This window comes from Schistocerca cancellata, chromosome 1, assembly GCF_023864275.1.
Source record: "Schistocerca cancellata isolate TAMUIC-IGC-003103 chromosome 1, iqSchCanc2.1, whole genome shotgun sequence".
NCBI classification, from domain to species: domain Eukaryota; kingdom Metazoa; phylum Arthropoda; class Insecta; order Orthoptera; family Acrididae; genus Schistocerca; species Schistocerca cancellata.
This window is the reverse complement of record NC_064626.1, coordinates 81,182,803-81,199,513: the sequence shown is the minus strand read 5'-3', so window position 1 is coordinate 81,199,513 and position 16,711 is coordinate 81,182,803. Positions and strand designations below refer to the sequence as shown.

The following is a 16,711-nucleotide window of genomic DNA, read 5'->3' as shown; positions in this document are numbered from 1 at the left end:
TCTTGTAACACTGTTATTACACGTCCAGAAAAGGTATCTCCATTTTGTTTCCTTATTCAGCGAAAACTGAGCCAGTGATTAGTGATTGCAATCCCATTGAAGCATTAAATCCAATATAAAAAGAAAAAAACTTGTATATCACTCTTTGTAAATACATTTTCATATGATAAAGTTTGGCCTGAGTAGCACATAATAAAGCCTGATTGCCTATGGACTAGTAGGAGGAATGTTTCTAATACTTTGTCTCCTCAGCAACTTGTGCACTTCATTATGTTGTTATTTCCATCAGTTGAATTCCATCGCTATTTTCTCTTTGTCAAAGTGAGTCTCTTAATGTTAACCAATATTGTATTTTAAAAGGCTTGTGCTATGGCCATGTATTAGACCCATTATTTGTTACTGCATTTCCATTGTCATAAGTGCCATTGTGTTGCATTAAAATGGGCTTTTGTTTCTATGTCCATCCCCTGGGTGTCACATGTACATTAATATATGATTTTAACATGTTCTCTTAAAGCCAAGCTCTGTTTGTAATTGTTTAGGTGCCATATCCTATAAAAGTGACTTGAATATGATACAGGTTATGGACCATCAGAGCACAGCATATGGAAGATCAACAAACATCAGTCATATTTTAACCAGAACAACACAAGGGGCTTTTAAAAAACATTCATGAAATAGTTTGAGGAAGTACACACCACCACGTTTATGATATGCAAGACTGCATATCATAAAACTGAGTACTGCAAAATAGTTGCCGACTACTTCAGAGAACTACACAACTGCAATCCACCAAAAGAACTACTTAATTTTGATAACATAATCCAAATACAACCAGACCCAAAGCCACCAACAGTAGAGAAAATGAGAGAAATCGAAGAAAAATTAAAAATAACAGAGTGACAAGAGAAGACAGCTTAGTCGCTGAATTATGGAAACTTAGTGACTACATTGTCCTGTGCATAACAGAAATCATTAATAAAACTTGGACACAAAACAGCTTCCCACCAGAATGGACATTAGCATTTATACATCCACTACATAAAAAGCAAAGAAACCAGATGCCAACAATTACAGAGGAATCTCCTTCTTGTCAGTGATGTATAAAATCTTGTTCATGTCACTTTTGAAGAGAGCTAAAGTAATACTCAACATATAACAAGGAGAACATCAAGCAGGATTTAGAAATGGAAGGTCTTGTGCAGAGCAAATACTAAATGTAAAGAATGGAATAGAAATGTGCAGAACCAGAAACTTGAAATTGTGATAACTTTTATAGATTTTAGAAAGGTCTGTGACTCAATTGATAGAAATGCACTCATCAACATTATAAAGGAATTTGGACTCAATTATAAAACAACAGAAATTATTAAAGGAACTTTAACAAATGCAACATCAGAACTAAAATTTATGGGGGCACTGTCAGAGCCTTGTGATATAGTCAAGATCAAGACAAGGAGATGGTTTGTCACCTCTTACTTTTCAACTATGCATTAGAGAAGGTGGAGGAAAACCGTCAATACTAAGGGTGCTCAACTAGGAAAAAACCGAGATAAAACCACCATAAACTGTCTAGCTTTTGCAGACAATATGGCATTAATTACTGACACACTGGATAGTGCTAAAGAACAAATAACAGAACAACAGGAAAAAGCAGACAAAGTAGGACTAAAAATATCATTTGAAAAACACAGTTCATCACGGATATCCCCTCAAAAATCTTAAAGTTCTTCACAACACAGTGTAAAACAAACTGTGTAAATTGATCCCAGACAGTTCCAGTGGGGTGGATGCCCTAGCTTCACGTGCCTACCTCAACCAGTCATGTAACGCAGTTTTGTTAACATCTCAATGGAAATGCCACAGTGTTGTCGCAGCTATATAGACCACTATCATTTTCTCCTGCAGCCATTAGCACTACACAGCTGAAAGCTGGCAATGGGATAGTTAGCTGTTGGGGATCTTCTTATATTGACTCGAGAATGGATAATGAGCAATACAAAAGAGAAGATACCAATGGAAAATAGAGTACATAAAATGGAAGGGACATTCCATATGATAAAAAAAATATACTACAAAAAAGTCTTTTTCCTAGAACACAAAACTAATACACAAACAGACAGTGGACAGGCCTGAAACACTGTATACGACACTTAAACTAGCAAGGTTTGGGGATCTTGAAAAACTGGCGAAAGTTGAAAGAATTCAAAGGGAAATACTGGGAGGTAAAAGTAACAGTAATGCTCAATACAAATTAAGATCAAACAGACAGCTCTGTTTGAAAATGGAAAAGTTAACTGATGTAATAAGGAAAGCAAGACTACATGCACACACATACTTAATGGTTAACAACGGACTAACCAGACAGATCTTCAACTTGCTAAACAGCTACAAATCCAAACCCACATGGTTCACAGAAATTGACAAAGCTATGAAAAACACTGGAATTAGAACGTAGACAATAGATAACGGAAAACTTTTTGGAGAAGCAACTCAAAAGGCAGAATTTCAGGGAAGAAAGATTTCTGCAAATGAAAGGAAGTAGACCCAGGAAGAAAAAGAACAACACTTTCAACAAAAAAAAGTAAGGCTTGGAGCAACCAAAATTAAACATAAAGAAGGAAAACCAAATGTTGATTTATTGTATCCTCCAAAAGGATTATTCAAATAAATAAACAAACAATAGCATCTTTTACAACTGTAAAAACACCCGTATTTAGGCCACATCCATTTTGTAGAATGAAGTAGAGGGGGAAAAAAACCTCACCTGTAGGCCATTTAAAATAAAGTGAAATGCATATGATCTCAATGAAACTTTTATTACAGCTGCAAAATGTGGTATATAATGTATATTTCTTATGTAATCGTGACTGTGGAAAAGAGGCTTAAAAACAAAACAAAAAAAGATATGTGATATGACATCATCACTTATGGCTTAGCCAGTGTTTTGACCACAGAAAAGTACCCATTAAAGAAAAACGTTGAATTTGTCATCCAGTAAGCTATGTGGCAAGCAATATATTAAATTGTAAATCCTATTCTGTTCCTCCTATGGCTTTTACATTTCGAGATATACACACATTCCTCATTTGAAATAATGTCAAACCTATGGAGGTGGTGCACTTGCATTTGTGGGAAGCAGGATTCAAGTTCTGCCTGACCATCCTAGTTGTTCTGCGTTTCCCTAAATCAACAAAGGTTAAAAAGGGACGACCTCAGGGGAAAAGGACGTGCTACTTTTCCTGACTCATCATTGCCTTATCCCAGTCAGTGCTTGGTCTCTAATGACCTGGTCATCAGTGGTACATGAAAGTCATTTGTCTTTTCCCCACTATGGTTATAAGCAATTACTACATGTCATTACTTCTCTTTGAAAACCAGTTTTGTTTTTGCAGCGACATTTTCGACAGCTGAAGGAAGAATTAAATAAATTAAAAACTCCAGAGGGACTGGAAGATTTAGCAGATTCTTGCCTGGAACTTTCACCACCTTCTACCTCCAGTGCGCAGAGTGTGTCAGAATCAAAGGATGCCTCTCCTGTAGTCAGCACTCCTAGTCAAAGTTTTCTTCCATTTGGAGCCACGAGTAGCACAGATGACACACACAAGAAATCAACCGAAGAAAATGTACCAGCGGAGGTCTACAAGGACATGGAAATGGAGAAGATGGTTTCACAGTTTTGTGAATGAAAGGGCATTTTGGAATAAAATTGTAAGCAAATCCCAGTCAACAATCGTGGAGAAAATTCAAATAAATGTGACAGCCTGTCTTCTCAGTTGATTTATTTAAAACTGATCTTGAGTAAAATTTTTGCATTTCAGTATTACAGCTTAGTAGAACAGTTTATAAGGCTATGTTTGTATACTTACTCGAATGCAAAATATGCCAGTGGAAGAATCTTGCTTGATTCATTTGTTGCCATGTGACTAATTTACTTGGAAAGGTTTCTCTTTCCCAATTGAAAATCTTTCATTTAGGCTGTGGGTCGTGTGTGCACGTATATATGGAATAAATGTGATACTGTGTTATCTGAATTAGTTTATTACCCAGTGTGAGATTTTGTGTTGAGGTTGTGTGGACACTTTTTAAGTGCTTTATGATTGATGGAAGACATTCTTTTGTGATCCAGTTGATAAATGTCAAGTGTACAAAAAACCTTAAGTGTTACAGTTCCAAAGAAATTACCTTCTTAAGTTGTGAGCAGTTAGTTAATTAAGCTCTTTTGGAGAAGATGATATAGGGCATAAAATTGGGACTATTTTAAATTTTGATTGAAACTTAAATATGCTTTCTGTGATTATTTCATACACTTGATGTTGTAAAAGCATGGTTCTGGTTCACATTTTGTGGATGAATGAATGTTTAATACATATCGAGTAACTTGAACTATTCAAGATAAAACTTGTTCTCAGAGTGAAGTCATTCTGATCTCCATACTATTGCATTTAAGTAAATTCACTATATTGTCATTTTTTTGCTTCACTATGATCATGATGATAACAGTGATGAACTTGCTTGTTAAATTTACTGTTTTCTTTCTTTTTTTTTTTCTACTCGCCATTTCATAATTTAAAAAAAAAAAAAAAATTCTACTGAAAAGGCTTCCTCCTCGATTTTAGTTGCTGAATATGTCATTTTCCATGTGTTACCAGACTAATTGGAAATGATGATACTGTGTATTTGACCTATATATATTTGGAGAGGCTGTTACAGAGTGCAACTCCATTTTGATACACAGTTGTGTGTGATACTGTGTGATGCTACTTACAATTGATTGATTAGGTGTTTAACTGACAGGGAAGGCTTCATCTGTTAGTAGAATCTGTGTTTTTGCATCATGACAAAACTGTTAATAGACTGTGAATATTGTGTAAAGTTCATTGTTAATATAAGAGTTGAATGATTGTTACACGAACTGTTTATGAAATGCTTGCAGTCAAAATGTGAATATCGGATGCATTGAGAGAAACTGTGAATTCATTTGATGTAAACAAAATAAATATTTTAATTGTTTGTATCTCACTGCTTAAAATATTTTAGAAAAATAATGACCTAGTTTCCTGCTCATCCCCTCCCCTTCCCCCAGCCCCCTCCCTCCTCTGTCTCTCTCTGGTGCCCTTACTATCAGTTGGATGTCACATATCATGCCCTTGAAAGAGGGAGGGAGGGAAGAGTTTGCTGTTTAGAAGGGGTTATTTTTAATCTTTGGTATGTTCATTATTTATTTAGAGGAATATCACTAAACTTTCTCAAATATGCAAATAACACATGAACATACTGAGCACAAAAATGTTTCTTAACATTTATGGTGTTTTGGATTTTTTTCAACTCTTTGTTGATAATACTTAAGTCAACATAAAATTCATAGAGGAGTGGGCATTTCAGAACTGAAGTTGCTAATTAGGTGATAAATATATTTGACAGCATTCAAGAATAAACAGTAAGATGATGGTTGGATCATAAGCCTCAAAACAGTTACTAGTTCAGATGGTATTTTCCCTATTCACCCTAGAACTGCAGAGGAGACAGCATGTAGAACAGGTTGTACCAATGTGGAATGTGTTAGTGTTTACAGAGAAAACATTGCTGAAATCAAAGGACTGAATATTGACAGTCCTGCCTCCTTTAAAATATCTCCCGGTATAAATAAGAAAATAACGTGTTTCACCATGCAACATATTACATTATGAAATATTAAAAAGATAGTAAATACTTAACACAATCATCTTGCTGGGTTTATATCTTCTGTTGAAGTGTGTTTTTCCCTAAATCTCATATCTGTGTGTAAGATCATGACAATAGATGAGAGTGAAGTGAGAAAGTTGGAAAAAACAATTTATATAATTACAACGAACAAAGAAAGCACAGTGCAGCAGAAAACATTACATACACTGAGGCTATAAAAAGCAAGCCAATCTGTACATTCCATCTTCACAAGTAATGTAGTTTCAGGAATGAAACAAAACCCACCAAGTTAACACTTCACTATCAAAATATGTTTAAGTCAAGAATAGAAAAAAATAGAAATACATTGCTTTTTGCAGAAGATGTAGTTTTTAAAAACCCAAAACTAATACACAACTTTATTATCCAGTATTGAGTACCATTAGTCACATAACTACCATTATGTATGACATTTTATTATTATTGTTTTTAATTTGAAAGTTGTTTCAAATTATTATTGATATAATGATGTCAAACCCCTTAACCCAATAGTTTTTACTTCCAGCACTGCAGTGCCATTTTTAAACCGGAATAACCACTGTCCGTATAGTTTTTAATGACTATTGCACTTACTATTGCTTATTGAGTAACTTGGAACCATGGTAAGACACTAGACTCTTATTTGTGTAGGAATTTGATCCAGATTTAGGCTGTACATAATTCCCTAAACTGCGTAAGGCAATTGCTGGAAAGGTTCCTTTGAAAAGTCATTGCCAAGTTCCTTCCCTATCATTTTCCAATCAAAGTTGTGTTCCATCACAAATGAGCTAATGAGTGACAGAATGTTAAACCTATATCTTCCTTTCTTCCTTTAATATTACTTTGTAGCTGGTATGCAGGCGCAGTCCAATGGATTCAGCAAGATAAATGTTTTATTTATTGCTCTCTGTTTGGCATCAATCATATTAATTCCACCATACTTAAAGTAAGTTCGGAGCACAAAATATATCCCATCTCTACGTAATGTGTGCTTGTTTGTTTCTTTCTATTCAGTGTAACTGTTCCACTTTTGTAATTTTTGAACTAATTGTCAGAAATACGTATGTCATTGTTGGAAACCAGTTTTAGTTTATCTTAGAACATGCCAGGAATATTTTAACACTAGTATGTCCCTCTTACTCCAATAACATCACTCGTATGAATGTGTGGTGTGTGTTCTTTCGCACTTGCACAAAAGAACAGACACCATGCATTCATTAATTGATTTGCTCGATGTGCAATGAATCCACAACTGTCAGTGCGGATGCACACTTTATATGACCTTCAGAGGGGGTCTAAAAATTAGCATGGAAGGCATAGAATGGGACTGTGGATAGGTGGTGCTACGTGGGAGTGTGGGTTCACCGGGGAGCGTGTCGAGATGTTCGCACATTTGTGATGAACTCTGTGTTCAGATGGTGCAGTGGTCAATGCAATATTGCAGGAGATTGTGGGCTCGAATCCTAGTCTGACACACATTTTCGCTTGTTGTCGATTCCACACAAAGTCCTGGTGCACCTGACATCCTCAGTTCCTTCCCTTTCTCCTCTCCTCCACCTCCAATTACATAATAAAACATCACCTAATTACCACCTATAGGTTTATGAAATAGACTGGAGGTAGAGTCATCATACATAAGAATCTCTAAGCTGCAGTGAAAATTAAGTAGAGAGACTAAGAGCTCTAGAGAACAGAAGGCCTGCACAATAACAAAGTATGTCTATCAATACTGGAAGTCAAAGGCTACCTAGATTGGCAGTTAGTAGAATAGTTCAGCCATCAGGCCCAGAGGGCCACATGATGCTGACTGTCTGTAGTATGACCTCAGTTGTACTCTGTCTCAGCTGACCATTCTCCTAGCTGTTGTCAGCTTTCCAGAACTTTTAGTTGCTCAAGTAACTCCTCAAACTGTCACGGGAGGCTGAGTGCAACCCATTCCAGCCCTTGCAAAACTTACTTGTAATAAGAACTCGGTTCTATAGGATGTTTATTCGCCAGGCCAGCCGGGAAAACCACGGAATTTTTTTATTAGAGAGAAATCTGGGGAAAACGGAATTTTTTTAGAGTTCTGGAAATTTTTCTTTGTTTTAGTCGTCAGTTAAAAATTCATAATTTTGAGTGGTAAGGACTGAATTTTACTTTATCCCACTACTGCCAAATAATACTGCATCAATGAGACCTAAACGAGAGAAAACACCAAAATAAAACTTTACTTGCAAAGAAAATGCGCCATTTACAACAGCAAAACAGATTTTGCACACACAAGTGCATGCTGAATGCAAAATGTGTTGAGGGCTATTCAATACTTTGTTACAACAAACTGCCCGTGGGCCTCATTTTGATGAGTGTAATGTCACAACTGTTTACATTTCGAACAGGTCGTGGAAAAATATTACAAATGGTGGTCCAAGAAACATTACTTTCAAAGTAAATTTCCTTTTACGTAAGATGACAGGTTACGTGTGAGAATGTGCGATGAATTTCTTAAATCACGAAGCATTAGACTCTCATTCAAAACTTAACACTGAAGACCAGCCACTTAGAAAAATTTCATGCCCGGAAGACCAGCCATATATGCTGTTATTTAAAATTTTACTGGTATATTTGTGTTTGATATATGTTAAATGGTAAAAGATTCTAAAAAGACTAAATTTCAAGGTTAGTTTTTCACATTTATTTTAGTTCTTTCATAGATTATGAATTATCCAATAACAATGGAGAAAGTATAATTATCCTCCATAAAAAAGTGCAAAGTGAGTTCTTGAGCAATTTTGCATGTAATTGAAATGATTAATGGAAAATCTCATATAAAGATGTGAAACAAATACTAACAAAGAGATAGAGGGGCTGGCCAGTACTTACCTCAGCTCAGTACAGCCGATAGATACACATAAAACAGAACCGAAAATTTACGTTCCTAGCTTTCGGAACAAATGTTCCTTCATCAGGGAGGAGAGAGGGGAAAGAAAGGGAAGAAGGGAAAGGAGATTCAGTTACTCACAACCCAGGCTATGAACGTAAATTTTCGGTTCTGTTTTATGTGTATCTAACGGCTGTACTGAGCTGAGGTAAGTACTGGCCAGCAACAGTGTTGCTTCATAGCCTGGGTTGTGAGTAACTGAATCTCCTTTCCCTTCTTCCCTTTCTTTCCCCTCTCTCCTCCCTGATGAAGGAACATTTGTTCCGAAAGCTAGGAACGTAAATTTTCGGTTCTGTTTTATGTGTATCTAACGGCTGTACTGAGCTGAGGTAAGTACTGGCCAGCAACAGTGTTGCTTCATAGCCTGGGTTGTGAGTAACTGAATCTCCTTTCCCTTCTTCCCTTTCTTTCCCCTCTCTCCTCCCTGATGAAGGAACATTTGTTCCGAAAGCTAGGAACGTAAATTTTCGGTTCTGTTTTATGTGTATCTAACGGCTGTACTGAGCTGAGGTAAGTACTGGCCAGCAACAGTGTTGCTTCATAGCCTGGGTTGTGAGTAACTGAATCTCCTTTCCCTTCTTCCCTTTCTTTCCCCTCTCTCCTCCCTGATGAAGGAACATTTGTTCCGAAAGCTAGGAACGTAAATTTTCGGTTCTGTTTTATGTGTATCTAACGGCTGTACTGAGCTGAGGTAAGTACTGGCCAGCCCCTCTATCTCTTTGTTAGTATTTGTTTTGCATGTAATTGGCTTTTCGATGGGGATGTCAAAGTGCTCAATGGAACGTGTATTCGGGCAGGTAACCCACAAAATGTTCATTGCACATCTGGGAAATTTATAATCGTGCTTGTCAGAAATATTCAGCTGCTGCAATTTAAGCTGCATACTTAGCATCCCGCCTGACTACACACTCAGAGAAAACAGCAAAAAATTATATGTGAAAGCTTAGCTTTTTTGTAGCTATACTGTATATCAATTTAAACCATTAACTTTTCCTGTTTGTGTGTTTGCACTTCTTAACAGTGATGTCGCTATTGGCTGATTACCTCATGTGTCCTATGCTCTATATATATCTGCTGTCATTGCCTGCCGAGATCATATGACATGAGCTATGACTGACTGAGAAAAGCTTCAGAAGATACTGTGCTGTATTCGGCGGAATTCATGTTTATACGCCCGTAATATGAAAATATGCATTGTACATGTTTGCTGCGCATCGAAGATCTTTTGTTTTCTAAAGTGCCGAGAATTTCTATGCCAGTGTATAAAACCTTCATCATTCAAAGGATTGGTAAGTTTTACCACTCCGAGGAAAAATATATTGTCATTTAACATGGAAAAAGTGCTCTCACCAGTGTTATTGTATGTTTTCACCTGAGAAAAAGTGTAATTTTAGCCAGGAAAAACAAAGAATCTTTTTTCTTGTCCGCATATATACTCTTTCCTATGCATAGTAGGACTGGTGTGAAGGAGAAAAATAAACTTATAATGCCCTCTGATGAGGCTCTCCACATTTCAGATCTGCATCTGCTCATTCAACTTTAGGTTTCCCATGATTTCCTCACATTGCTTGATCCATCATTGCCCACACATTTTTTTTTTTCTGGCTTTATTTAATATTTTAGTCTGTAACTTGTTTTGGTGCATAAACATGATTTTACTTCTTATTGTATTTAGCATTCCATCCTGAGGTGCTGGGGTTGGTGGTTGTTTGTGTGGGAGATGTGCTTGTTTATGTGTGTGAATGGTGTGTCTCTCTTCTTTACTGAAGAAGGCTGTGACCGAGAGCTTTACATAAGTGTCTTTTAATTGTGCCTTGTCTGCAATTTGGCATGTCTTCTTTACAGTAAGCAGCAATCTATCTTTTCCTACACTGTTGATATTCCTACCTGGTGTTTCCATTGTTTCATTTTAAAAATTGTACTTTGTTTAGGCCCTTTACCATTTCATACATCATATGGAGAACAGTAATGTGTAGCACAGAAGTGAACATGGAAGAAATACTATATAATGTACTTACAATTTTTTTGTGTAAACACAGGCATTTAAATACAGAAACTGGTATACTGTGCAATGTAGAAACTAAATGTTTTCTTCTAAACTGCATTTTCTTAGTTTAGGCATAATCTGAAGTGTGGTACGTCACAACACATTTGTCAGGATGTTACTTTGCACATTACACAAGTAATTTCATGCCTTTACCACATGGAATACATTATTTTTTCGACAAGGTGATTCACTCCATCATAACACACTTCCTTAGGTACCAGCGACAAGGTGATTCACTCCATCATAACACACTTCCTTAGGTACCAGCTTCTGTATTCTAGATGTTACAACATTTGGTGTTCCTATCTTTGGAGCTGTCAGTAATGCCAGTATTATTCTTTGGATGAAATCTAAGAACAGGGAATAGTTCCTCTACAATACCCGCAAGTTGACTATCACACCATGTAGGCAATTTCTGAAAGGAGGCACCACCACCACTTCTGTAAGCTGATTTGAATCTTGTAGAGACCTTGATGTTGATCATAGAGGTGTACATCCATCATACTACAGTTACAGTGAGGTATGATAGTTGGCTGCAGAATGCTGATCTGATTTCTATTGTGGCACTGTGCGTGTGTGTGTGTGTGTGTGTGTGTGTGTGTGTGTGTGTTTGTTGTTGTTGTTGTTTAAAAAATAGACTTGCGAGATGAATTTATCTGGTTTCATTTATCGGAGCAGAACTTGTTTGTTAACTGCCTCTGACTTCAACTTTTATAAGGGTTCTCCACAGAGAAATCTCTATGTGATATCACAAATTAAGCTGTGGCAGAACTAAACAGTATAACTTAACCAAGAACTTTTGATTTTACAGAACCAAAATTCTACTTGGGTGATTATAACAATAGTGTTACTACAGACATCAGTCTTGCATCAATGGAATTTTACCTCCATAACACAAAGCAGGGAGTTACATCAAGAAACTACACTTCAGGAATAAAAGTAAACTAAAAATGATGAAACGTAAAATATAAATTTCCACACAGTTCGGTAGTTGTTTGATCCTGTTCTTGGCCTGCATAAAGGATCTTCAAGTTATGTTAAAGACCCATATGAGAATTTTAATATGTGCCTCTTGATGATAGCATAAGCAACTATTGTTTCAGTTTTAATCTTACAGATTCAAATTGTGCAATTTTGAACCAACGAAAATGACTTAGTGCAAGCAATAGACATTGATGATCATACATAAATGAAATGTCGTATGTAAAATTTCATGTGGTCCAGCTGGGTAAGAACTCATTTAAACGTGTTCTGCACTAATATGTATTTTTTACTGTGTTGACTTGAAGTCAGTGAATGGTATTACATTATTTTCCACACTGTAACTCCTATTTGCCTTAATTTTGTTTGTAGCTAATAACCAAAAATCAGCTTCATTTTAAATGTGACTTACACAGAAACTACAGAGAGAAATATTTTTTCAGTAAACCTTGCTGCCATGCATAACCTTCAGTGAGGTTCCATATCTGGTACAAATGTCTTCCACATACTCCCTTCAGACATGAAGCAAGAGGTTACGAACCCCTATAGATTAAAAATATAATTTTGAAAAGTTGTATTAAACATTACTACTACAAATTAACTGAATAAAATCAACGATAAAAGAACCATATTAGCTGTATGGTAAGGGGCATATGAGGAAACAACAGCAAACTCACAGTTTTCCTTTGTTAAATTTATCCTATGTGAGCACACATAGTATAAAACAGTGGGATAATAGTTCATTATTAATACAGTGTACAGATTAACAGCTGCTTCTTGTTTGTTGATGTACACCTTGAGCCATTCCACATCATTGAAAATTATCCTTCATAGTGGAATCTGTAGATCACAATAACTAAATGAATCCTATTATTGATCGGCAGTGATCATCTTTCCCGGTACAGACCTTATATGATCGTGCTCGTTGCTGCACTTCCTCCTCGGCAGAAACTCGGGCAAAGCATTAATAGTTTACAAAAGTCCAAAAATATTAATTTGAAACTTGGACTATATAAAAATTAGGTGTCTCAATCACCATAAGGGAATTGGAATATTAAATTTTTAGCATTTTGAAAGCTCGAGAGAGATTTCTTAGCTTACATTGTACCTATCTATTGCTCAGTACCACCTCTGTTTCATAAGAACTAATCTGTCTGCTTACAGGTATCTATATTTACAGGGTGGCTAGAAATAATGGAGAAGCTTGTAAGGGTATTGCAGCGTAGATTGTGCTGAGGAATAAATGTTAAGAAAAAAATTCACTACATTGCACTTTTCCTGAGTTAAGTAGCATTGAAGTTAGCCAATGAAGCCATTACACGTGTTGATGCAAGTGACGTGCCACATACAATTAGTGGCAGTTGTTCTCGTACCACAGCTGATAATGCTCGAGACTGCTCTCAGCCTGTGGCTTGGATTTGATGTTTACTACTGTCCCATGTCCAAATTTTGTATTGTTCTCTTATTCAGTTTTAGGAAACTGGTGACATCGTCTCTTGCAGGCCATTTAAATTTGTGCTCACAATGGCATGGTTGGTTAACTTCAGTGCTAAATAACTCGGAAATGGCACATGTCGAATTTTTTTCTAAATGCTTATTTCTCAGCACAACATAAACTGCAACACCCTTAAAAGCTTTTCAGACTGTTTTTGACCACCTTATACATGCATAATACAAACTACTGTGATGGACATCACAGAGGTTGTTTCGCATGATAACTAGGATTTCTTTCCATTCAATATTATGAGAAGGGAAGTAGCCACTCACCATATAGTGAAGATGCTGAGACGCAGATATGCACAACAAAAAACACACACACACACACACACATATTCACACAAACGCAACTGTTACACACGACTACACTTGTGTGTGTGTGTGTGTGTGTGTGTGTGTGTGTGTGTGTGTGTGTGTGTGTGTGTGTGTATGTATTGATGACAAAGACCATTGGTCGAAAACTTCGTGTGAAAATCTTTTCATTGTGCCTATCTGCGACTCAGCATCCCCGCTATATGGGGAGTTGCAACTTCGCTTCTCATAATATTGTTAAATTCCATTCTGGATTTTCCATCGTTTGATTTCTTTCCATTCCATTGTTTAAATGCTTCTGTGCAAGTGTTAATTAGTCTAATCTTTTCTTCACAGTTTATATTGAAACCATATGTGTACGTCTGTAGCGTAAACCAATATTTTTGATTTAATATTAGTACTTGAATCTTTGTAAGTAGGTTTTTGTAGGATAGTGTCTCTCTATCTTTAATTGTCTGGAATTCATGTTCTTCAGCATTTTTGTGACACACTCTTGAATGAGACAAACCTATGACCATTCTTGCTGGTCATCTGTGAACAAATTTAATAATCCCTGTTAGTGCTGTTCTAGTCCTTCACACTTCAGCATTATTTTAAGATGGGATGCACAAGTGCATTGTAAGTAATCTCATATATAGACTGAGTGCATTTTGGTGTATTTTACAAGTAAACTAAAGTCTGCCACCTGCTTTACATGGAAATGAGCGTAGATGATAATTCCATTTTACATCGCTTTAAATTGTTACACTCAGGTATTTTATGAGCTGACTGGTTGTAGCTGCGATGCATTGGTATTGTAGTCACAGTATACTACTTTTCTGTGTTCTTTGAGGTGCACAATTTTACGTTTCCAAACACTGAAAGCAATTCACCAAATTTGCACCACTTTGAAATCTTATCATTAAGATAAGACTGAATATTTGTACAGGTACTTTCAGACAGTACTTCATTATAGATACTGTAACTGGATCATCTGCAAAAGCCCGTTGTTACTATCAATATTGTCTGTTAGTTCAGAAATATCCAACAGTAACAACAAAGGTACCAGTTCACTTCAGTGATCTGCATCTAAACCTACTTCCACATTGCTGATGGCTCTCTACCCATGATAACATTCTGTGACCTTCCCTCCTAAAATCCCCCAGTCCAGTCACAAATTTTGTTTGATAACCCATACTATGATACTTTGTTAATAAGCGTTGGTGTGGTACTGAGTTAAATGCTTTTTGTGAGACAAGAAGTACTGTATCTACATGACTGCTTTCATCTATGGCTTGCAGGATGTTGCGACAAAAGTGCGAGTAGGGTTCACATGACCAGTGTTTTTGGAGTCCATGCTGAATGGCATGGAGGTGGTCCTTATCTTCAAGATATCTCATTATGTTATGGTATTTTGACAATTGTTTACTTTTGATCCATGTAATAACAACTGACTGAAACACAATTTTTGTGCCATATGCATTTCGCCTTTATTCTTCGCAAGGCATCTTCAGTGGCTGGTTTTGTGGATGATGATCTACATGTTGTGCTTTTGTTCCATTTTTAGCATCGTTCTTCTTATAATTGTTATTTGAAATTTTGTTTTTCGGATTTCACAGCTCTAGGAACTGAACACTTGTTTTGACATTTCAAAAGTAAAAATTATCAACGTGTTGTAATATTATACACTACTGAGGATGACAGGACTACAGAAGTTGAAGATATTATGTTAAAATGCGTTCTAACATTCAACAGCAAATGGATGTCAGTGGTGTTGAAGTATAGTTTTGTGGATCGTTTTGTTACTTTCCTTATAGATGGATGTGACCCATGCCTTCTTCCAGCTACTGAGCACAATTTTTTGAGAGCTGTATGGTATGTGTTTCAGTTAAAAGAGGATCCAGCACAGCTGCAAATTCTATATAAAATCTGACAAGGATTTCATTCGGTTCCAGTGGCTTGTTCTATTGTGATGATTTCGGCTGTTTCTCAGCACTGCTGATGCTAAAATCTAAATCATTTATCTTCGCAGTGATGCAAGAATTAAACTGCAAAACTACTTCGGTATCTCCCATTTGTAAAGGAACATTTTAAACAGGAGTTTTGCACTGCTGATTTTGTTTTCTACCCTTAATTTCATTTTCTGTGTCATCCATGAGTGTCTGCACACTAACTTTGGTGTCACTGACAACATTTTATATGACCATAATTTTTTTTAGTTTTGTGAGGGTTCATAGCAGTTCCTCATGTAGGTACTGGGAGATGAAGGAGCTTGCACAGGATACAGTAGCATGGAGAGCTGCATCAAACCAGTCTCAGGACTGAAGACCACAACAACAACAACATAGCAGTTCCTACCCCTTCCTAACTAATTAGGATGAAATTTGGAATGTTCCTACCATGACATATTAGTGTGCTGAACATGCTAGCAGCACAAGTTCTTTGAAAATTGTTGCATGTGGAGGCCTCCACTGACCATCTCAAAACAAGAAGGTTCAGCAAGCTTTTTGCAATTTCCGTAACTCAACAGGTGGAGGTTTGCTTACCTCATGTCTTCTTAAGCTGTCATGTTGTGGCCATTGGCTTTCTTCTCTGCCAGTCACAGATTCTAACATGCGTACAATCAACTGTGAATGATGAAAAGGCAAGTGTGAGAGTCTCAGGTGATAGGATACCAACTTATTTTATTAAAAATGAAAACGAAAATGTCTTTAGAGCCAATCTAACAGCAATACTTGAATCTAACTTCATGGAGTCTGACCTTCACTTGTCAAGCACCACTGCAAATTCACAAAAATCTCCATATGACCCTTATTCCCATACAAGATCACATATCGAAATTTTCCAAGACAGACCAATATTTTCACTTAAACATACAGTCGCGGTAAATACATGGTGTCAGTGTGAAAGTAAGTTGTACACTCCTTGAATACCAGTCAAAGACTGAGTAATAAGCTAGCTTCAGTATTTCGTGCTGCCCTGCGCAGGTCACATTTCTGGTTGGTCAGTTTAGTTGGCCAATGATTGACAACATTACATAAAATTCTAATTGATATCTGAGCTTCATTCTGGAGTTAAAATTGTGTTTAGGAAACTGTGAATGTGGATAATGTCAACAATCTAGTTGGAGGTATATAAACATTTAAATTGTAAATATTAATGAACAAAGTTATATGTTTGCTGCCAAGCCTTGGAGTGTTAATCACTGCATTGTCTGTACTCTCCAGTACGATGTGGCTCCTACTCGCACCTTCATTCTCACAATTTGTTCT

At 36.6% G+C, this 16,711-nt stretch overlaps 1 protein-coding gene across 1 annotated transcript in view; it reads left to right on the top strand.

Annotated features, from left to right (window-relative positions):
- LOC126176519 (baculoviral IAP repeat-containing protein 6) overlaps window positions 1–5,018 on the top strand; it is a 329,968-nt gene extending 324,950 nt beyond the window's left edge. Inside the window, exon 67 of the mRNA XM_049924030.1 lies at window positions 3,396–5,018. Within this exon, the coding sequence (XP_049779987.1) occupies window positions 3,396–3,689 (294 nt within the window). The 3' untranslated portion in view covers window positions 3,690–5,018. The remainder of the gene's footprint in view (window positions 1–3,395) is intronic.
- Window positions 5,019–16,711: the final 11,693 nt, after the last annotated feature.